This window comes from Mus musculus, chromosome 13 (genome assembly GCF_000001635.26).
Source record: "Mus musculus strain C57BL/6J chromosome 13, GRCm38.p6 C57BL/6J".
NCBI classification, from domain to species: Eukaryota; Metazoa; Chordata; class Mammalia; order Rodentia; family Muridae; genus Mus; species Mus musculus.
The window spans coordinates 49,568,194-49,592,827 of NC_000079.6; the positions used below are offsets into that span (position 1 = coordinate 49,568,194).

Genomic DNA, 24,634 nt, shown 5'->3' on the forward strand with positions numbered 1-24,634 from the left:
GGAAACCAGTGAAGTTGCTGTGATTACTAAACAAAAGTGTATGTGAATTTTTTTTTCTTTTTTCTTTTTTGTAAGGTTTATTTTATGCCTGTGAGTACACTGTCGCTGTCTTCAGACACACCAGAAGAGGGCATCAGATCTCATTACAGATGGTTGTGAGCCACCATGTGGTTGCTGGGAATTGAACTCAGGACCTCTGGAAGAGCAGTCAGTGCTCTTAACCTCTGAGCCATCTCTTCAGCCCCTGTGAAACACTGCAAATCATAAATGTTCATACAACATAAACATGTATTATTGAACTGTGGGCCGATGAGAAAACTAAAAATGACGAGAAAAATTTAAAGATAGGCATTCCTTAAAAGTAAAATACTATAAAGGCAATTATTCTAAAATTAAAGGTTTAATGAATTTGTTTTTATCTTTACTTAGATGTATGTGTTGGTGCCTTGTGTTGAAGGTACCCATGGAGTGCAGAAGACCATGTCAGATCCCCTGAAACTAAAGTTATAGGCAGTTGTTATCTGCTCAAAATGGGTGCTAAGAACTGAATTTCAGCCCTCTGGAAGAGGCCCTAGCACTCTTAACCACTGAGTTATATTTCAAGCCCTTCCAAAATTAAAACATTTTAATGTTCCAGCTATTTCAATTCAATATTTTTTCTATCATATAATTCAAGCAGTAATATACAGCACTAATAAGAACATATATAAAAGTCAAATATTTTATGATGTTGGAAAAATGCAAGTCTAGTTAGTAATTAAAATATGGTTAACACCAAGATCAGAGTCACATCAACAGGTAAGTACATAGTGAAAGCTGTAGTTTAAAGAGCTAGCAATCTTTTTCTAAAGAGAAAAGACGAAAGAAAAAATGAAATAGGGGCTGGTGAGATGGCTCAGTGGGTAAGAGCACCCGACTGCTCTTCCGAAGGTCAGGAGTTCAAATCCCAGCAACCACATGGTGGCTCACAACCATCCGTAACGAGATCTGACTCCCTCTTCTGGAGTGTCTGAAGACAGCTACAGTGTACTTACATATAATGAATAAAAAGAAAAAAAAAATGAAGTAGTGGAAATGATTCCTGAATCCTTGCAGTTAACTTGGTGCAGTTAATGTTTTGTTTCCTGCTTCACAATTGTTAGTAATTTTGGTTTAAGTACATGAAAACAAATTATTAATACAGTCTTAAGCTGCCAGAACTGCACTAAAGTTTTCTGCCATAAACACATTTTAATGGTAAATATAAACTGTTGCCCCCTTGAGATCCATCACAGACTAAAACAAGTGCATTACTACACAAGACTAAGGAAGGTGAAGGGGCAGTGATCCAGGGCACTCTCTGCCTGTACAGGCAGGCACAGCCCCGAAATGAAAACGTTCAGTTTCAATGTAGGGATGTTGCTCGCTTTGCCTTTTTACTGAGAATTTATAACAGAAGCAAAGTAAATGAAACAATATAATTCCATGTACTTCTCATAGTTTTAACAATTCAACCATTCATAACTAAAAATTTGTATACTAATTCTTACTATTTTACTAAATCTGAAAAGAATATGTACGTATAATCCAATCACTTAAAATGCATAATTCAATGGTCTTCACAATATTTTGAGTTCACTATAACTTAAAAAATTTTTTTTAAAGATTTATTTAATGTATATGAGTACACTGTAGCTGTCTTCAGACACACCAGAAGAGGGCAATGTATCCCATCACAGATGGTTGTGAGCCACCATATAGTTGCTGGGATTTGAACTCAGGACCACTGGAAAGAAGATCAGTCAGTGCTTTTAACTGCTGAGCCATCTCTCCAGCCCCCCACAACTACCACTACAAATTTAATGGTGGAACATTCTTACCATTCCCAACACAAACCATGTACCTACTTATATACTACTGTCCTTATTCTCTGGCAGATTTACTTTTTCCCTGTGTATAGCCTGAATCTCTACAATTAATATGAGCAGAATAATATGGTGGCTGATTCTTCCACTTAACAGGTTTTTTTGAGGCTTATCCACCAGAAGTCCATTGTTTCTATTGTCAAACAATATTTAATTGAAAACACATAAAATATTTATTGATTTACTGGTTCCTGGGCAATTGTGCCATTTCCAGTTTTTGACTATTATAAAAAGTGCTGCTATGAAGACTTGTATATAAATCTCCAGGTAAGCATAATGTTAGTGTACTATGTAAGGATTATCCTTGAATTATTCAAATTCTGATTTATCTGCCCTCCTGTCTGACTGCAACTCAAACATGGCATTGTAATAATGCCTGATCTATGTATCTTCTGCCTGAATGTTGTGTAACACTGCTACCATTCGTTCCCTGTCAATAAAAGCTGGTCAGCCAATGGCTGAGCAGAAGAGAGACTAAGGCGGGACTTTGGATCCTAGATGGGGGTGGGGGGAGAAGAGCGAGAGTGAGAGCAAGTGTATTAGATGTGAGGAGAGGATCCAGGTGCCACCATGGGAACACTCCAGGAGCACAGAGAGCCAGACCAGTACTAAAATGCTGGTATCTGAGGAATTTTGGCTGGGAGGTAGCCAAATTAGCTTTGAGGAATTGAATATATTAAAAGTGCTTAAGTACTGTGCCATGAAGCAATTAAATAAATCCTATAGTCTTTGTCTTACTTATCTGGGAGCTAGCTGGAATAGAGGTAACAGATGCATGCTTTCATGCATCCAGGAGCATTTAACCCAGTGTCCTTTTGAGGAGAAGCTGGACTGTGTTCCTGGTGGAGGGGCTGCTTTATGTCCCACACTGCTTACATACCAAGTTGGGTTACAGTGCACGGTGTGAGGTAGAGTTTCACGGTCAAACCTGAGTTTGTACAGAGGCAGCATCAGGCTAACTTGAGATGGATCCGTATTATTAAGTATAACAGTTCATTATTTCCTTACTGCTCTACACGGTACACCTAGGGCCTCGCCTATCTTAGGTAAGTTCTCTACCCCTGATATACACATACCCATTTCCATTTTAGTGTTTTGTTTTGAAAAGTATTTCACTAAGTTGCCCAGGGCTGGCTTTGAACTCATTTTGTAGGTAAGCTTGGCTTCAAATTTAGTTTATAATAATGTTTATTATCCAATCCAGATTCGTATCTTCCTCTGAGTTAAAAGTTTTGTCTGCCAAGAAATGCTGACAAGAGCAGCATGTTGTCCAAGTTGTAGTGCAGTTGTAACTCTGCAATTTGAGATGGGGATGGACATGGCTTGAGATATCTATTAACCTACTCTGTTTTCGGAGAGTACTCAAAGTCCACTTGAACAAACATCCTATGGCAATCCCCCTTCCCCTAGCAAGCCAGTCAGGCTACAACAGCAAGGTCAAGGAACATATAGAAAACCTAAGACATCCTGCAGAGAATAGATAATCTAGCCATTCTGTTTGTCAGGTGGTTTTTGGTCTCTGTGTTTTCACTCTTGCAGATTAAGCCAGAAATGGAGCTTTAAAAATATTATCTTGCTGACCCAGATGAAAATTTCCCAAGCTTGCTGTAACCACAATAAATACCCTGCACCCCTAGAAGTGAGGCTCTCACTTCTGACCTACCGCTATGTTCATAATAAAGACCCTTATGTGTTTGTATTGGAATTGGCTCCTCAGTGGTCTTTGGGGGTCCCTGAGACTTGGGCATAACATGCTCATACCTGCAGAGGTGTTTTATAAAGCCCAGATTCACACCAGAACATAGTATAGTTCTTTGAACTTGGACTTAGTCCCTCAAACTTCCTGCCTTAGTCTCCTGAGTAGCTAGGATTATAACAACATTGTCAGCAAAATATACTCAATTTCTTTTTATTGCGGGATAGTATTTCATGGTATATATCTTAGTGTACTTATCTTTTATAATGTTAAGGATCACTTGAGCTTGTACTGTTGGGGATAAAACTCAGACACATGAATGTAAGCAAGGAAAGTACCACAGAGCTACATCCCAGGCTTGTTTTTTCATTATTATGAAGCAGCTGTGCAAAATTTTTGGGGGCAAATGTACTTATTTCCATATTTACCCAAGAGCAGAAAGCTGGCTTATACGATATTTAGTGCCAAAAGTTTTCTACAATTGCAATAATTTACATCCTTACCAATAATGTTTAAAAGATTCTTTCCTTCCACAACCTTATCTATAATTGGTAGCTAGTCCTTTTAATTGTATCCCATCTACTGGGTAGCTAGTACAATTTTCTTGTGGTTTTAATTTGCATTTCTCTAAAGACCAAAGACATTAAATATTTTTCATATGTTGGCTGGTCAAGTGGATAGCTTATTTTCTCAAATCCTTCTTTCACATACTTTACAAAGTATGCTTTCCTTGAAAGTGGCTTACAAGAGTGATAAAATACACATATGGATCTGCTAAGCATTATGAACATACTGCCCTAAATCTATGGCTTTGATTTGATTTCTTATGTTACATATTTATTTACTTAATTTCTATTTTATACGTGTGCATTTTTTGCCTGCATGCATGTATGTGCAGTACTTGTGTGCCTGGTACAAGAGTAGCCCCGAAGAGGGCAAAGATGCTCTGCACTTACAGTTACAGACAGCTGCTAGCTGGCACATGGGCTGAGACTTGAGACCAGGTGCTCTCTAGATGTGGAACTGCTTTGTTTTAATTTTTTTAAAATATGAATAGTATTTTTAAAACATCACTAATATACATTCATTACAAAAAGAGTTTTCTTATGAAACTTTCACAGATGTTCATCACGTAATGAATAGTATCTTATGAACAAAGTTCTTATCTATAATGATGTCCACTGACTGAAAATGGAAATACAACATACCCAAACTTACGGGTGCAATGAAGGCATGGTTTTTTTTTAAGTTTTATTTATTTATTTTATGTATATGAATACACCATTGCTCTCTTCAGACATGTCAAAAGAGGGCATCAGATCCCATTACGGATGGTTGTAAGCCACCATGTAGTTGCTGGGAATTGAACTCAGGACCTCTGGAAGAGCAGCCACTGCTCTTAACCACTGAGCCATCTCTCCAGCCCCTTGAAAGCATTTCTAAGAGGCAAATTCATATATTAATTATTTAATGAAACACTTAAAAGCTCTAGAAAACAAAACAATAGCCAAAAATGTAAATGAGAACAAATTACCAAGCTTAGGGATAAAAATCAATAATCAAACCCACCACCAATCAGAAATGCAGAGTTGGTTCTTTGGGGAAAAAAAAAAAATCAACAAGACTGATGAACTCTTATTCAAATTAACCAAAAGAAACAGAGGGAAGGGCTGGTGAGATGGCTCAGTGGGTACGAGCACCCGACTGCTCTTCCGAAGGTCCAGAGTTCAAATCCCAGCAACCACATGGTGGCTCACAACCATCTGTAACGAGATCTGGCGCCCTCTTCTGGAGTGTCTGAAGACAGCTAAAGTGTACTTACATGTAATAAATAAATAAATAAAAAGAGTTAAAAAAAAAAAAAGAAACAGAGGGAAGATGCAAATTAGTAAAACTGTGCCGATGAAAAGGAAAGCCTTTATGTATCACTGGAAAGAGAGGCCCATTGGATTTGTAAACTTTATATGCCCCAGTAGAGGGGAATGCCAGGGTCAAAAAGTGGGAGTGGGTGGGTAGGGGAGTGGGTGGGAGGGTATGGGGGACTTTTGGGATAGCACTGGAAATGTAAATGAGGAAAATACCTAATAAAAAGTATTAAAAAAAAAAAAAAAAGAAAAGGAAAGGAAAGCCTTCTCACGGCAATCCAAACACTCCTGAGTGTACATGCTAGAAATCTGTGTGCTGCCAAGTTAGAAAGTCTAAAAGAAATGTATGAAATTCTTCTTGACTACCAAAGTTAAATCAAGATGAAACAATTTAAACAGACTCATAACCTCTAGTGAAATATAAACAGAAATTAAAAAATCATCTAACCAAAAATCTTCATGGCCAGATGGATTCACTGAAGGATTCTACCAGACCCTCAGAGAGCTAATACCAATAATTCTTAAATTAATGAGAAAAATAGAAACTGAAAGAAGATTTTCTAATTCTTTTTTTGAAGCTACTACTATTACCCTGATTTAAAAAAACAAAAACAAAAAGACAATAAGAACAAAAAAGAAAAATATAGAGCAATTTCCCTTATGAACATTGATGCAAATACTCTCAATAAAATATTTGCAAACCAAATCTAAGAATACATTAAAAAGATTATTCACCATGACCATATAGGCTTCATTCAGAAATGTAGGGATTGTTCAATATATGAACACTGATAAATGTAATCTACCAAATAAACAGACTAAAAGACAAGAGCACATGGTTACCTCATTAGATGTAGAAAGGCCTTTGAAAAAAATCCATCCTTTCACGTTAAAACAGAGAGGGAATAAAAGAGATACAACTCAAAAAAGGAAAAAGAAAAAAGGAAAAAAAAAAGAAGAAGAAGAAGCAAGTTATAGCAACCCACAGCAACTTAATTGGGAGAGAACTCAAAGAATTTCCACTAAAATCCAAAATGAGACAAGGATGTGCGCTCTCTCAATACCTATTCAGTAAAGTACTTGAAATCTTAGCTACAGCATTGAGAGAACTGAAGATCAAGGGAAAGATGAGAGGAAGAAGTCAAAGTCTATTTATATGCAGATGATATGATCTTATATATTACTAAAAATTCTATGAAGAAATTTCTACAGCTAACAAAACTTTCAGCAAAGTAACAGAATACAGAAAACTCAGTAGCCTTTCTTTATATAAATGAAAAATAGATTGAGAACTGCTTGGGAAACAATACCTTTCACAATATCCTCAATAAAAACATATGTGTGTATCCTGAGCACCAGGATTAAAGGCATGTGCTACAGAGCCTTGCCAATTCTCCATTCTCAAAAAACATGTCTATCACATCAAAAAATTAATTCCTGAAGTTGGAAAGATGGTTCAGCGGTTAAACGCATTCTTTCAGAGGTTATGAGTTCAACTCCCAGCAACTACATGGTTGCTCACAACCATGTGTAATGGGATCTGATGCCTTCTTTTTTTTTTTTAATTAGGTATTTTCCTCATTTACATTTCCAATGCTATCCCAAAAGTCCCCCATACCCTCCCCGCCACTCCCCTACCCACCCACTCCCACTTTTTGGCCCTGGCGTTCCCCTGTACTGGGGCATATAAAGTTTGCAAGTCCAATGGGCCTCTCTTTCCTGATGCCTTCTTCTGGTGTGTCTGAAGAGATAGACACTGTACTCACATACATAAAATAAATAAATCTTAAAAAAATAATTTCTTAATATTGGGCTCGCCGTGGTGGTATATACCTTTAATTGTAGCCAGGAGGCAAAGGCAGGCAGATCTTTGTGAGTTCGAGTCACCTGCTCTACAAAGCAAGTTACAGGAAAGTCAGGGTTTTTACATAGAGAAACTCTGTTTGGAAAAAACAAAATTAATTAATTAGTTAATTAATTAATATAATCAAACCCAGTAACTGTTCAAAGTTCCAAAGTCGTGTGTTTGTGGTGAGTGTGTGCGTGCATGAGCGTGCATTGCATGCAGAGATATGCATGCAGATTTTGGATGCCTTGCTCTATCACTCTCTGCTCTTTTTTCTCATTGAACCTGGAGGTAGACTAGTAATCAGCAAGCCTCAGCCATCCTCCTGTCTCTAGCCACGTAACATTAATAGGCAAGCCCACAGGTAGACCTTTTTATGTCTGTGCTAGGGACTCAAACTCAAGTCCTCGTGTTCCTGCAACAAGTGCCTACATCATCATCTCTCCAGCCCCTGTTTTTGTTGTTTAATTTTAATGTTATACTGTTGAAATTGGCCTTAGTCTCCTCAGCTCTGAGATTACAGGTGATGCCAATATGGATACTCAGCATTTTCTTTTAAAACCTATGCATTTCCCATTGCTCTTTTCTTCCCTTCTTCAGTACTTATGTGAGAGAAAATATTTTTCCAATGTATTTCTCACAGTCTATTTTTGCTAATTGTATACCAATAGCATCCTTCAATCTACTCTCTGTCTTCTGTGTTTTCTATGTCTTATGTTTACTGTAAACAAGAAGCTCAATCTGTACCACTGAAAAACAAAACTTTTTTTGTTGTTTGTTTTTTTGTTTTGTTTTTTTTCGAGACAGGGTTTCTCTGTGTAGCTCTGGCTGTCCTGGAACTCACTCTGTAGACCAGGCTGGCCTCGAACTCAGAAATCCACCTGCCTCTGCCTCCCAAGTGCTGAGATTAAAGGCATGCGCCACCACGCCCAGCAAAGCAAAACTTTTAATAAAGGTTATTATTCAAAGGAAATGGTGTAAAGATGATGTGAGTGTCACTAGCAGCAGAGGACACTGCCCCATACTGCTGTGTCAAGCAAGAGCCCACCCTAAGGCCTCCACTCAGGCTTGGCCAGGATCTTGATTTATACTGCAGAAAAGGGTAGCAGGATGAAGCAAAGTTGGGGTTTAAGAAGGACAAATACAGCACCCACTTTTTATTTACGCATGGAATGTGTGTATGGGTATCTCAATAGTTACATATATGACTTTGCAGTTAAAATGCAAAAAAGGCATAATTTATCATATCAAAGGTTAATCAAAATTTTAAAAAATTAAGTGAAAAATGAGCTGGTTTATTTATTTTTATCTTAATCAATTTCTAGCTGGGCCACTTGGGAGGTATAGGCAGAAAGATAAAGAGTTCAAAATCATTTTGGCTACATAGGAATTTTGACGGCGAGCCAGGGGTAACAAAACACCCAGTCCTTTTTTTTTTTTTCTTTAAGGCATTACACATTGTTTAGGTTTGTAAAGAAAGGAACACTGATAGGGTCAAACTCAAAGGACCCATAAGTCTTTGGCCCCATATATGGCTTACCAACTGTTTTAAGAATCTTGTCCTATATACTGCTTAGAAAAGGAATTGGAATTTTTATGAAGGCAAGCTTTATAGCAGTTTCAATCTTGTGCGTTGTACTGAAATTCTTGAACCTTAGTCAGTAAGAGATGTAAATCTTGGGGGCCCTCTTATTTTTTTCAGTCACTCTACTCTGCCCCCATTAAATATATTATAGCTTAACAAATGTTTACAACTAAAAGCACCATAATTGATATGTAGATTAAGAAGAAATCACTACTATCACAGGAGGTTTCTTTCTGGTCAGTAGCACTTCAAAGGGCTCTTTATTGTTTGGATATATTTTTGTTGAATTTTTATGTAAACATACTCACACTTAATACTATATATAAACACTGGATCCCAATCTCTGATTCATGCAAAAGACACTATTGTTTCGGGAAATACTAAAAAATGAAATCCGCCAACTCTCAGAGGGACTAGGCTAAGCTCCCGTGCTCCTGCCACAGCCAACATCTCTCTACTATGCCAGGCCATCTCACTCTCTAGGCCAGCCAACTCGCCAGCCCTGCTAGGCACATGGCTCCCACCAGGCCATCTCTCAGATGCCCCACCCCCAAGTACCTCTCACTTTCACACAACACTCCATGCACCACTGGTTAGTCATTGCAACACCTAATTACCCGGCAGAATCAAGACTCTTAATGCTTAATTAGCCAATCAGATTTATGTATCAATAGTAACACATATTACAAGATGCCAATACAATAATTTCAGAGCCAAATGATAATGATAAAGCTTTAATGCAATTATTCTAACCATTCTGGTTTTCTCTCTCTCCTCCTTAAACCTCTCTCCCTGTCTCAACTCCGTGCTCTGCCTCCCTTCTTTTTCTCCGCCCAATCACCAGCTCTAGCCTTTATTTATAAATTAAAGAGGGAAGAAGGTTTACAGGAAATCACCTCAGTGCTGACTCATTCCTTGTTCGAAACCCGTCTCAGGAGAATGGAATTAACATCAAATATAATTAGCCTCAGGGCTATCCATAACACACTGTAGTCTAGACCCTGAGTTCTACTCATCTTCTATCTAAATTTCTGACTCACAAACAAGGCAAGATGTCATTGAATTTCTTGTATAAGAAATTTAAATAATAAAAATGTATAAGTTGTTTAAACACCAGACCACATGATTGCTTAAGCTTGTTCTCTAGGTTGTTTTATTGACCAAAAGGGCAGCTTCCCAACTCAGGAAGTCCCTGCCTGCCATGTTCTGCAAGTTCCCTAGTACCCATACACTAATGATACACTCTGCTAGCCACTTAAGATACTGATACCAAAGCAAAATGTAGTAATTCTTTAATTTACTTGGAGGAAAAATGGTATTTCCATCTACTGTACAAGGTTAAAGACAACTATATATAGTTATTCTAATTGCCAGTCAAAATTCTAGTATGCAGTGGAAAGAGACTAATGAGGACCCCTGACTGAGAAGCTATACATAGTTGATGACATCTAGGAAAGAGTCAGTTCGAAGGATGTGCATCATCTCAGTATGTTAACTACACTGCACTAGATGGTGTCACACCCAACGAATATGGAGAGCACAAATTGGAGTGGGTAGGTTATTTATTGGAGAAGAGAGAGGATTGAGGGGGAACACAAAGTTGTCAAGAGGGGTGTAAAGAGGTGGAGTGGACATGGGGATGTTAAGGTAAAAGGTTGGGAGTGAATGATTCAATACATTGTATGAAATTCTCAAAGAACAACAAAAAGTGGTTTTATATAAAGTAATATGGGAGAAAAAAAGGTTGGAGAAGAAAATGTGTGACTCTGAGACCAGTCAATGCCATCCTGAGAATAAGTGGATAGCGTAACAAAACATGGAAGGCCAGAAGATCTTCAAAGTTACTATGCAAAGGACTTCCCTACATGTCCATTCTGGGAGTGAAGGAAGGACGAGCACTTAGGTTAGAGGTTGTTGGGTTTTCCTAATAACCGCAGTACCTGTTACAAATTCTCAGATTCATGCTTGGGGAATTTGTCTTCCCATGTTTAGGGTGTAGTGATTTTAGACCCAAGAATTTTAACAAGAAGCTCTACTAACTCTAAAGGAGCTAGACTGTCTGCTTCAGGAGGCTTTAATTTGAAGAATTCCAAGTTTCTTCTGCTTTATGTAAGAGAGTATGAGACTGGGATGGGGGAAACTGTTTACAGAAAAAGTAAATGTTGAAGGAAAAGAAAGCTTATGAAAGAGTTTGTTTCTCAGTGAATACAAAGTAAGTGGTGAGCCATGTTTGTCCAGGAAAATGTGGTACTCAGTGTGTGGGCTAGTACTACAGCTATCCAACAGGGCCCATCTGAAAGAGCTCACTTACTAGATACTGTATTTCCTCTGCAAGCATGGTTCCAAGCCAGTGAAGTACGTGTAATCCCAGCTAGCAGGGAGACCATGGCCAGAGAATTGCTTATACTACAGGGTTTGAAGCTAGTCTAGACAACATGGCAAAATTTTTGTTTTTAAAACAAACAAAATAAATAGTACGATTCCATTTACAGCACTGGAAGGAGGGTCCGTCCAAGTACAGGTCTACCAAGATGCTGGTACCGGCTAGCCCTCTATCTTAGGGTTTTTATTTTGGTGAAGACACACCATGACCAAGGCAACTGTTACAAAGGCAAACATTTCATTGGGGCTGGCTTACATTTCAGAGGTTCAGTCCATTATCATCATGATGGGAAGCATGGCAATTGTGCAGGCAAACGTGGTGCTGGAGAAGGAGCCAAGAGTTCTACACCTTGATCTGACGACAGCCAGGAGGAGACCGTCTTTAAACACTGGACAGAGCATGAGCACTGGGCGACTCAAAGCTCACCCCCACAGTGACGCACGTCCTCTAACAAGGGCACAATTCCTAATAGTTAATAGTGCTACTCCCTGTGGGCCAAGTATTCATACATCTGAGTCTATGGGGGCCATACCTATTCAAAACACCACCCTCCAAGGATACCTCCTGTTCTTCATCTGTATGCAGGGCTGTTGCCATGTTAGTCCCTCTCTTCTGACACTGACTTGGCTTACTCCCACACAATATTTATTAACATCTAAAATTCTGTTATCTAAAACAGTATTGCATCCTTTCTTCCTTGTTTATTTGTTCGTTTGGTTGTTTTAAAAAGCAGTTTTAGGTTCATTGCAAAACTGAGCTGATGAAGGTACAGACCTTCACAGATCCCTCTCTTTGCAAAGAGCTTCTTTTGGTGTTTTTCAGTGTCCCAGGTCCATTTTACACTTTCCTTGTCCCAGTTCTTCTAGATCAGTCATTTCCCCCATGCACAGCCCTAGTTCCTTTTCATTTAGAATGGTGTTTAAACCCAAGATCTGGTTGCCAGCTCAGTTCTACAAGGATATAATTAATTACATGTCCTGGAAGCTTCAAAGCAAGGCTATGTACACATGTATTCTAACCTGTGTATGTACACATGTCTATAAAAACCCATCATGTATAGTCATTCGTGTGTGCATTCATCTAAACCTGAGTTCTTACTACTGTGTCACACTCTAATCCATCAACCACTCGCACTGGTTTTCCCTTGCTTACCTTTAACATCCCATTTCATCAGTGCAGTGCTTGGCTCCCACCACCCACCATAGGGTAACTTCATTGCTCCACCCCGGCTCACAGACAGCAGGAGCAGAGCTGCCCATCTGCACTTCTCTACCTTACTTATCTTTATCCTTTACCTTGATTTCTTCTCTGCTATACTCTGACCACTCAATAAACTTTTATTTTTTACTTATCTCCTCTATGACAATAAGATTCTCACTACTGAGTCCTCAATTTTAAACTATTTTACACAAATAGGTACTTAATTTTTTTTAAAGAGCTGAACAATGAACAAATAAATGAGAAAAATTACCTATTATATTAATTAGGCTGAACCAGGAGGCTTTCCCTAGCCAGCACTAGTATGTTGTTAAGCTTTGAGATGCCGTGTCTGTTTCAATAAAATCATAACTCTACCATATAATTTAAACTTTTTAAAACCAATTCATCTGACTTCTCTCCATTTGGTACAATGAAGTTGCCTAAGAAATCAGTAATCAGAAACTCGCCTATCCTCTTTCATTTTCAGTCACTGCCAAATGCAACATCATATACACTGCTAGCCTCCTTTAAATTTTCTAGAAACACTTTTGTTTGGGGAACAGGGGTTCTTTGTGTAGGTCTGGTCATCCTGATGACCAGGCTGTTCTGGAACTCAAAGATCTGCTTGCCTCTACTATCCAAGTGCTGGGATTAAAGGTGTGCATCACCACTTCTGGTTCTAGACTTTCAAAAAATGTGCTCTAGTATTAGTGATATATTTTCCTACCTAATCTAGAAACAAGAACAACAGAATCACTATTTTAAGACCACAACATACAATTAATAAAGAATTATATTTAAAAATTAAGTGGCTGATTTTAACTTAATCTTTTAAAAGAACTATAAGGGGACTAAAACAATGCTTGAGAAAAACATACAGATTTGTTCTTCTCCCGAGTGTGAAAGCCTGAGGTTTAAGAACAAAGACAGTAATAGGAAACATATGGAAAAGATCGGTAACTAAATGGAATCTTGGCCCAAGTGCGGTCTGCCACATTTCACATACCAATGTCTCGAGTAATAGACTAGATGTTTACAATGTTGCCAAAGCACCGTTGAAATACTATATACTTTTCTTAAATCTGAAACATTAAAATAAATCCTCTAGGTTACTTATAAAGTCTAATAGAAAACACTGTTTTGAAGAACCAAAACTTCTCAAGCTTGAAAGAATGTCTTTCCAAAAAACTCAACAGCTGATGCCAAGAGACACAGCTAACTCTGTTTAACTATGAAAACATTAGCACAAAAATGTAGCCTTGCAGTAAGCAGGCTTGCTAGCTGCAACTCTTAAGGAGGGCTCCTTCAGCAAATGAAGAAAGTTTCTAAATCCATACAATAAAAGGTAGAAGAAGTGACTGAGCAGCAGAGGCTTTTATTCGATCCCACTTAAAGACAAAGTGGACTATAAAATTATTTTGTGTACTGAGCCGAAAGGCAAGGCACTAGCATACATAGCTGAGGGAATTCATTTCTCTTTAAAAGTTATTAGTAGTCTTTATAAGTGGGAAAGCTGTGCCTTTAATCTGTGAAACCAATGCACTCTACTGCATTCTCAAAGTAAACTAGATGTGAAATGCTGTATGTTTCCACTTCTGATTCTTAGTCAAGAGTCAAAGGAAAGCACTGATGTGAATGCAAGCCTCTGTCAACCCAGGAACCGGATACAATTTTGAATTCCACCTTAAATTGCTGAGACACTGGGCTCCAGGTCACAGTGGACTTTAATCTGAAGAATTCTTTGGCATAAAAATGAAAATAAAAACAGTAATCAGTACATGTTGTTTCATTTAGTCTTGTTTGCCTTTCATATTAAGAGAAAATTCTTGCCACACCTCAAACCAAAATTAAGGAGAAAAGAAAGAAGTTAGCCACATAAATCTGACCAAGAGCACAAACATCTTACTTTGAATCCACAAAATTCTGTATAATGAAAAGAAGTACAAAATTTTAATTCAACCCAAGTGTTTTCCAAGCAGATTGTATTTACTTAAATTGCTCCAGTAATTCAAAGGACAGCCCTGTCTGCACACTGAGTTACTGTGGATTTTTAAGAAACTTCGCTAAAGAATTTAGGCATTTCTGATTCAGTTAAAGGATTGCCAATTCATCAGTCCCTGAAACTAGAGCAATCTCAACAGGTATGATGATAAAGTAATTTTCAACTCTTAAAGTATGTATTCTTACTGTTACAAAAGTGTCTTAGGGTTGCTAAATATTAAATTAGACTGCACTTATCATAAAAGCGCAATCGGGGAAGCAAAATCTGACTAAAAATTAAATTAAAATTTCGATTAAGCAAAATGTTTAAGCAAAAAGACCAGCAAGGTGAGTTTAAATTTCTGATTTAAAATGACTCAATAAGCAATATTTGTTTAGATTATTTTTAAAATAAAACTGGACAAAGGGAAAGAATCTTCGGTTAAAGGAATCAATTTCTCTTTAGTTTCTTGGGTTTGTTTTTCTGCTCTTAATTTTAAATGACAAAAAATTTGCTAAACAATTTTGCTAAAAAAAAATGCTTTGTTGTAATTTTTTCTACTGGGCAAATTTCTGATTTAGAATGTTTGTTTTCATTTGTATCATTCCCAAGACAGGAACATTTTGTCTGGTTATTAAAGGATTCTTAAGTTTAAGTTAATTACGATTTAAATGTATTGTGTATGTATGTATGTATGTATGTATGTATGTATGTATGTACGTATGTATGTATGCATGTATGTATTATTTTAACTGAGACACACTTTTTTTAAAGAGCAAAAGACTAAATTTAAAGTTGTCTTAGACAAGAATTAACAGGTACAGATGATCTTTATATCCTGGCTTCTATGGCCTATCAGTAAAACGGTTAAGAGCTTTAAAACAGTGACATGCTACAATGCTTTTACCTTTAAGTTTCCAGAACTAAGTAAATTATAACACTTTTATTAATTTGGATTAGGACCTACATTCATTTAAAAACATGAGTGTTTTTCTTCAAGTAAGAGAAATGTTATGATAAAGAAACTCTTATTGTGTTATTTGCAAAATTCATATTAATGGATAATTTCTTAAATTTTACATTGTTGCTTTGCTTTATTTTTTCTTCATCTCTCATATTTCTAATAGACAATATAAGTAAGAAATATCACATATTGTTATATAGAAATAAGTACAAAAGATAACAGCTAAGTTCTCTAACTTTTAACCATCTAAAGAAACCAGCATGGTGAATGCCTAGAGAAATAAACATTAACAGAGAAAGGCACTGCTAACAAGCCATAACCTGTGACTTAAGTCACTCATTCCATAGATCTTTGACTGCTTAGAGCAAGTGCACTGCACTGAGGCTTTGTTAAAACCTAGAGACTGGGAAATGAGATGACTCACAGTGAGTTACTCTGATGGTCTCTGAGTTATATTACAAAGAACAGGGCAGAAATTGTAGAATATGGAAGCAAAAGTAACCAAATATGCTCAGCAATGACTAAGAAGAGACTCACTGGGTAAAATGAATTAAAATCACTAAAGAGAAAGAAGGTACCACAGTGGAAGAGAGGAAGACTAGTAAAGGGCAGGATTTCAGTGGAAAAATGGCTCTCCAGGGAAATCTTCCTGAAGTGTTTACGAAGACCAAAAGGAGACAACATGAATCCTTCTATCGTCAAAGGCCTTTGTTTTTGATGCTAAGTTAAGCTGCCATGAAGTATTATCGGGATTTCCTTTTCTTCCAATGTCTCAAACTCCTGAGATTCTAATTCTAAAATGTAAGGTTGCTTTTGAGGACTGCTAATGGTCTCCATACAAGGATAAAATCTTCACACAACGAAAAGACAGAGTGGATGCTCATGAGCAAGTGCGGCAGAACTCTAGAGTCCTTTGTGGCCTGGCGTGGTGCCACAGACCAGCTCTACTTCTTGGCTCTCAGTGCGTATTTTGGGAAAGCAGCCCCTAAGAATCTACTGCTAGTGGCTGTATTGGGACTGAAATTAAGTAGCAAAAATGCTTTTAAAAGTTACTATAGCAAGTACAATAAAATCCTAAAAAAATTTCAAGTAAAATGCCACCAACAAAAGAGTAAAATGTGTAAGATTTTCCAAACCCATTTCTCCTAACGTGCCAAAGTCTGGTTCAATCAATGTTTATCCCAGGAGGGTCAAGACCTGGCCCTCAAGCACTCACTAACTATCCCCATTTAGTTATGGTTCATTTTCCAGTGTTGGTCTCTTCTAAACTGTTTGCTTTTCACAGAGAACGGACCCTGTTTTCATTTTCTCTTTATTTCTTTGTTCCCTAATTGCACATTGTCTTACAGGTAAGGATAATTTTAAAAAATGTAACCTTAAATAATCCAATTAAACCACTAATATTTATAAAATGCTGTACCAAGCATACAAGTACAGTATCTAGCTGAGTAACAACAGCAAGAAAATGATTAACCCAAAGCAGACTCTACTAAGAACATTGCAGGATGAAGATCATAGCACAAACATACTTCTTTATTAAATTAGGAATTCATTAGCAGAGTGCAATTCCTTAGGAATTTAGACTCCTAGGACCTGGCTTGTTGAACAGTTATTATTTCTAGACATTTCCCACTTCCTAGGTCATGGTGTTACTTATCTCTCTACTTGGAAATAATTACATCATTCATATGCAATTCTAGAGTTCTTCAAAACACAGTTCCCATTCTATGTCCTTCCTGAATTATACAGTAAAGAAAGAACAATTGATGCAATTATTTAGATTTGCTATACTTAAAAAATAATAATCATAGCCAGGTGGTGGTGCACACCTTTAATCCCAGCACTGGAGAGGCAGGGGTAGGCAAATCTCTGAATTTGAGGTCATCCTGGTCTACAGAGTGAGTCCAGGACAGCCAGGGCTACACAGAGAAACTGTTTTCAAAAACAACAAGAAGGCTGGCGAAATGGCTCAGTGGGTAAGAGCACTGACTGCTCTGCTGAAGGTCCTGAGTTCAAATCCCAGCAACCACATGGTGGCTCACAACTGCCTGTAATGAGATCTGACTCCCTCTTCTGGTGTGTCTGAAATCAGCAACAATAAGTATAATAATAAATCTTTGGGCCGGAGCAAGCAGGGATTGAGCGAGTGGAGTTGACCAGAATGAGCGGAGTTGAGGTCCTAAAAAAAATTCCCAACAACCACATGAAGGTTCACAACCATCTGTACAGCTACAATGTACTCACATACATACATACATACATACAACAAAACCCCACCAGCACTAGCACCACAACAATATCACTAAGTATTTCAATTTGGTACTTTCTTAGAGATAAGAGTAAATACAATATACTAACTAGTACAAACAATTATTTAACACTTTTTAAAAAGCAAGGCAATCATCCAAAAAGAGTGACGGGAAATGATGTTTTACAGCCTGAGACAAAACAAAAACACAAAACAAACCAAGACATCAACCTAGTAGTCTTGTCAGAGGAAAGAGCAGCCATGCCATACTTAAGGTCGTAGCCAAGAACTAAGAATGAGCGCAGTCAGCCCGGTTCTGTTTTTCCTTCTTCATATTTAGCTGTGTGAGTCAGAATGAGAGTAGGGAGGAAAGTCATTTGCCAGATGTAAAAAACTCAGAAAACCCAGGGAATGTGAAAAGAAGAAAGGAGAATAAAGAACTACAGCATCTCAGGCAGAGGGAGCTTATGACTGTGTGGAAGTGTGGATGGAGGCAGTGAAGAACCGGTAGCATCACCATCACGCTAGATCCCTGGAACTCAGGAACTACTAGTGGGTGGAGGCACTACTGAAGATACGGTCAGAGTGTGGGTTGTTCAAAATTCAGAATATGACCATTAGTAATTAGCAGGCCCGGGACATGAGTGTATAGAAAGAACTGAGACAATAACATGGGAAAAAAGAACAAATGGAGATCTGTCAGAGAAATGATGAACTATTTTCTCAGTTATACCAATGGTGAAAAAGAGGAGTAGCATTCTAGAAGAATAAAATGTAAATTATTTCATTAACACAAAGGGACGCTAGGAAATTTGTTTTCTCATAAAAACCCTAATGAGAAGAGTAGAGAAAAAAAGGTCGGGGGGGGGGGCGCTTAAAAATTTCTTTTTTTATTTTTTATTTTCTAAATTTATTTTTTACACTCCATGTTTTATTTCCCCCCTTCATTCACCCTCCTATTGTTCCACATCCCACACCTCCTCCCAACCCCACCCTGTCTCCATGTGGATGCCCACAGCCCCCACCCCACCTGACCTCTAAACTCTCTGGGGCCTTCAGTCTCTTGAGGGTTAAGTGCATCATCTCTGAATGAACATAAACCTGGAAGACCTCTACTGTATGTGTGTTGGGGGCCTCATATCAGCTGGTGTCAACTGGACAGCAGCTTTCAATTTGCTAAGAACTTTTACATGAATATCTCATGCCATCCTAACTCAGAAGGCTGAAGCAGTAAAGACTGCCTGAATTTTAGGAGGTGGAGACCATCCTAGTAGCACAGTGAGACCCTGTCTCAAAAACAAAACAAAACAAACAAACAAACAACAACAAAGGGAGAGTTTATCTTCTAGGTGAGATAAACAGAAAGACTAAGACAAGACACAAGATAAGTATGTAAGATAAAGAAGGCAAATATGGAGCTGGGGACACAGCCCAGACAGCAAGAGGACCTGAGCTCTGAGTGGGTTCCATACTAAAAACGAAACAAAACCAAGTGTGGAGACCACATTTGTAATCCTAGTGCTTGGGAGGCAGAGATGGGCAGTCCCGTGGGTTCACTGGCTAGCTGGCCAGTCTACACAGTGAGAGATCTTATTTAGAAAAATTAAAAGGTGCCTAATGAATGAATGAGGTTGTCTTCTAGATTTCACATGTACATGTGCTAGCACACACACGAGGCAAGGTATAATTTAACTATAATTTCATATTACTAACAAATTTCACATTATTCTTCTGAGGAGGTTTTTTTTTTTGTTTTTTTTTTATAAAGGTTTATTTATTTATTATATGTAATACACTGTAGCTGTCTTCAGACACTCCAGAAGAGGGAGTCAGATCTCGTTACGGATGGTTGTGAGCCACCATGTGGTTGCTGGGATTTGAACTCCTGACCTTCGGAAGAGCAGTCGGGTGCTCTTACACACTGAGCCATCTCACCAGCCCGAGGTTTGTTTTTTTTTTTTTTTTTGTTTTTTTTTTTTTTTAATTGAAAGTAGTACTACTGGTCTCCAACTCATAAGCTCAAATGATCTGACCCCTAAGCAAGTGGGACTATTGGCATGAGCATATGTCTAGCAACTACAATTTGTATTTTCTTAATAAAGCAAGAGGCAGAATTGTTAAATGGAAGAAATGAAATTTAAGTCTTCACACTATGTTTTTACAACATACTCTACCCTTCTTCAAGTTTCATCAGAAATTGCTGTTAATTATCTACAAAGCCTCCGGAGTCCTTATAATCCGACTCAATACAACATCCTTCAGTTACACTGCACTGTATGTCTCTCATCCTTCATTAGATTTCAAACTCCTAGGAGACAAGGATAGTGGCACTTTAACATCTATAATCCAAAGCCAGGCATGGTGATGCTCCCTGTAGTCTCAGTACCTGGGAAGAGGATGAGCTTGAGTTTAAGGCCAACCTCACCTAAATAAATAGCAAGCTTGAGGCCAACCAGGGATCTATGAGAAGGAGAAATGGAAGGAAGAAAAAGAGGAGGAATGGGGGGGGGTAAGAAAAAGGGGAGGGAGAAGAGAAGGGAGGGAGAGAGCGCAGAAAAAAGTGAACAGAAGGAGTCAGGGAGAGAACATGAAAATATTAATCCAAGAGAAATTGAAACTTTCCAGAAATATTTCCAAGAGGAAAATGTGAAGATATACATAGCCTTAGACAGGAAATAGGAAGAAAAAAATGACAGTGTTTTCTAAATAAGTTACCAAACAAAAAAGAATGTTCTTTTAATGAACAAGGATAGTGTTTCAGTAACAGAAGTAGTAAGGGACAGATTTTGGTTTACTAAAAGTTTAATAGGCAAAGTTCTTTAAGTGTTCACATAGGTAACAAACACCACTAATCGAGAAAAGGCTGGCAAGAATGCCCAGCATTTACAGTGGAGGAAATACTAGAGTGTGGTTGAATGATGTCACACTAGAAACATAAGCATGTCTAGAAAACAAGACAACTGGGATTTTTTTTTATCTTTAATCTGTTTTTACAGTCCAGTTGTTATCCCCCCAACCCCCTTTCTACCCTCTGACTGTTCCAGAAAATCATGGCTGTATAGCATTGTGTTTCACATATGTAATTTTAGCACTTGGGAGGCAGAGGCAGAAATTCCTGTAATTTAAGGACAGGTTGGTTTTCATAGTAAATTCTAGCCAGTAAGAGATACTGAGGGAATCTGGTCTATAAAAAATAAAAGTAAACAAATAAAAGACAGTGATTACTTAGTAAAAAGTCCAGAAAGCACTCTTCAGATTTTTTTTTTTTTTTTTTAAGACAGGGTTTCTCTATGTAGCCCTGGCTGTCCTGGAACTCAGTCTGTAGACCAGGCTGGCCTCGAACTCAGAAATTCGCCTGTCTCTGCCTCCCCAAGTGCTGGGATTAAAGGCGTGCGCCACCACGCCCGGCCTGATTTCTGTTTAATGTGACATATTATTCTAAATTTCACAGGTACTTAAACATTCAGTTTTCATTGGAGCTTTGCCCATGCTTCCTGAATATTCTGCTATATATAGGCATCAACCTAATACATTTTATATGTGTCAATTTATATGAGAATTATTCTGAGTATTAATCAATTTTCTCTTTGCAATAGGACAAGAAAAGAAAATGGGCTTTTTAAGTCCAATATATGTCCTTTTCTTCTGTTTTGGAGTTAGAGTATACTGCCAATATGAAGCTTACCGATGGGATGACGATTATGACCAAGAGCCAAATGAGGATTATGATCCAGAATTCCAATTTCATCAAAATATTGAATATGGAGTTCCCTTTTATAATAATATTTTAGGTTGTGCTAAGGAATGCTTCTGTCCAACTAACTTTCCAACATCAATGTACTGTGACAATCGTAAACTCAAGACTATCCCAATTATTCCAATGCACATTCAGCAACTCAACCTTCAGTTCAATGACATTGAGGCTGTGACTGCAAATTCATTCATCAATGCAACTCATCTTAAAGAAATTAACCTTAGCCACAACAAAATTAAATCTCAAAAGATTGATTATGGTGTATTCGCTAAACTTTCAAATCTACAACAACTTCATCTAGAGCACAATAACCTAGAAGAATTTCCATTTCCACTTCCAAAATCTTTGGAAAGACTCCTTCTTGGTTATAATGAAATCTCCATACTTCCAACAAATGCCATGGACGGGCTGGTGAATGTGACTATGCTTGACCTCTGCTATAATCATCTTTCTGATTCGATGTTAAAAGAAAAGACCCTTTCCAAAATGGAAAAATTAATGCAGCTCAACCTATGTAATAACAGATTAGAATCAATGCCCCTTGGATTGCCTTCATCACTTATGTATCTATCTTTAGAAAATAATTCAATTTCATCTATACCAGACAATTATTTTGACAAACTTCCAAAACTTCATGCTCTAAGAATATCACACAACAAACTGGAAGACATTCCATATGACATCTTTAATCTTTCCAATCTTATAGAACTCAACGTTGGACACAATAAATTGAAGCAAGCATTCTACATTCCAAGGAATTTGGAACATCTATACCTACAAAATAATGAAATAGAAAGTATGCAAATTTTTTGCATTTAAAAAAAAAAGAACAAGAGTGGTATTTAGGGAGGTGGGTGAGGGTGGGGTTGAGCCAGGATGTCTCTATGTCGCTCTCGAATGTCGCTCTCGATGCCCTGGAACTTACTATGCAGACCAGGCTTGTCCTCAAACTAATAGATATATCCATCTGCCTCTGCCTCCCTAATGCACCAACATGTCTGATGAAAGAATGGTATTTTGACTCTTTATAAAGAATGAATTGTTAATAATCTATGCTTTACATAGTGATGAAAAGGGTTGCTTTGAGGTTGGCTAAGGAGATGGCAGATAGTGGCCGAGGGAGTACCATTACTTTTATAGTCTTTTCTATTCAACTTGACCACCTTGTCTATTATTAGCAAGAAGGACTAGAGAGCATCTGAAGACATATGATCTGGTTAGTAGTAATGTATTTTTTCCTTTTAAAATAAGATTGCTTTTACTAGGAAGCACTTATTTTTTTTGTTATTTTATTTTTTATTAGGTATTTTCCTCATTTACATTTTCAATGCTATCCCAAAAGTCCCCCATACCCACCCCAATCCCCTACCCACCCACTCCCCCTTTTTGGCCTTGGCGTTCCCCTGTACTGGGGCATATAAAGTTTGCAAGTCCAATGGGCCTCTCTTTGCAGTGATGGCCGACTAGGCCATCTTTTGATACATATGCAGCTAAAGACAAGAGCTCCCGGGTACTGGTTAGTTCATATTGTTGTTCCACCTATAGGGTTGCAGTTCCCTATAGCTCCTTGGGTAATTTCTCTAGCTCCTCCATTAGGGGCCGTGTGACCCATCCAATAGCTGACTGTGATCATCCACTTCTGTGTTTGCTAGGCCCCCGCATAGTCTCACAAGAGACAGTTATAACTGGGTCCTTTCAGTGAAATCTTGCTAGTGTATGCAATGGTGTCAGCATTTGGAAGCTGATTATGGGATGGATCCCTGCATATGGCAGTCACTAGATGGTCCATCCTTTCGTCACAGCTCCAAATTTTGTCTCTGTAACTCCTTCTATGGGTGTTTTGTTCCCATTTCTACGAAAGGGTAAAGTGTCCACACTTTGGTCTTCGTTCTTCTTGAATTTCATACGTTTGGCAAGTTGTATCTTATATCTTGGGTATCCTAAGTTTCTGGGCTATTATCCACTTATCAGTGAGTACATATTGTGCGAGTTCCTTTGTGATTGGGTTACTTCACTCAGGATGATACCCTCCAGGTCCATCCATTTGCCTAGGAATTTCATAAATTCATTTTTTTTAATAGCTGAGTAGTATTCCATTGTGTAAATGTACCACATTTTCTGTATCCATTCCTCTGTTGAGGGGCATCTGGGTTCTTTCCAGCTTCTGGCTATTATAAACAAGGCTGCTATGAACATAGTGGAGCATGTGTTCTTCTTACCGGTTGGGACATCTTCTGGATATATGCCCAGGAGAGGTATTGCGGGATCCTCCAGTAGTACTTATATATTACTTATACAATCAGTAAAGCCAATGTGCTCATTTTTTTTTTAATTTTGGTGATATGAAATACAAGTTTCACTTCATTTTAATAACAAAACCCAACCTGAAATTATAACCACAATATGCAGAATAAACTTTTGACTTGTATTTTTCAGGCATCAATGTGACAATGATATGTCCTTCTCCTGATCCAGTACACCATCACCATTTAACATACCTTCGTGTGGACCAAAATAAGCTGAAAGAACCAATAAGTTCATACATCTTCTTCTGCTTCCCTCGTATACACAGTATTTATTATGGTGAGCAGAGGAGTACTAACGGTGAAACAATTCAACTGAAGACCCAAGTTTTCAGGAGCTACCAAGAGGAGGAAGAGGAAGACGACCATGACAGTCAGGACAACACTCTTGAGGGTCAAGAAGTATCAGATGAGCACTATAATTCTCATTACTATGAGATGCAAGAGTGGCAAGATACTATATAGGTACACATTTATGCCTCCATAAAGCCTTACTAATTACAAATGTAAACATGTAACTGCTCATAATAATATATCTACAAGTATGTGTTAGTATAAAGATCAGAACTGCATTTAAGATGTTGGTGAAAATGGCTTTACTTCATAAGCTTAGAGCTTACTAAAAATGATGCAAATCTTAAGAAATATAAAATAGAATGGTAAGTGGGAATAAAAAAAACTAAGCTCAAATGGCTTTGTATATTCTTTAAACTTAGAAATATTATCATGCAAAAACTTGTAAGGGCCAGCAAGATGGTTCAGCAGATAAAGCATTTACTACCGAGCCTGACGACTTTGAGTAGAGAGACTCAATTCCCGCAGGTTGTCAACTTTTCCTCTGCCACGTGTGCTAGTGTGCATGTTCCTGACAATGACGATGATAAATTACATAAAATCCTCTTGAG

The 24,634-nt window shown here is 37.9% G+C and overlaps 2 protein-coding genes across 11 annotated transcripts in view; one reads left to right on the forward strand and one right to left on the reverse strand.

Annotated features, from left to right (window-relative positions):
• The window catches only part of Cenpp (centromere protein P), a 188,926-nt gene that overhangs the window by 104,169 nt on the left and 60,123 nt on the right, over nt 1–24,634 (reverse strand). The gene's annotated exons all lie outside the window — the stretch shown is intronic.
• On the forward strand, nt 14,269–24,419 carry Omd (osteomodulin). Of its 3 annotated transcripts, NM_012050.3 has the most exons (4): nt 14,269–14,620; nt 19,441–19,616; nt 21,269–22,222; nt 23,863–24,419. In NM_012050.3, the coding sequence occupies exons 3-4, from the start codon at nt 21,283–21,285 to the stop codon at nt 24,192–24,194; spliced, it is 1,272 nt and encodes a 423-aa protein (NP_036180.1). In that variant the 5' UTR covers nt 14,269–14,620; nt 19,441–19,616; nt 21,269–21,282; the 3' UTR covers nt 24,195–24,419. The 3 variants fall into 3 exon arrangements, with proteins under 3 accessions (NP_036180.1, NP_001347637.1, XP_017171009.1); NM_001360708.1 differs by lacking the exon at nt 19,441–19,616; XM_017315520.1 differs by lacking the exons at nt 14,269–14,620; nt 19,441–19,616 and having other exon boundaries at nt 20,946–22,222.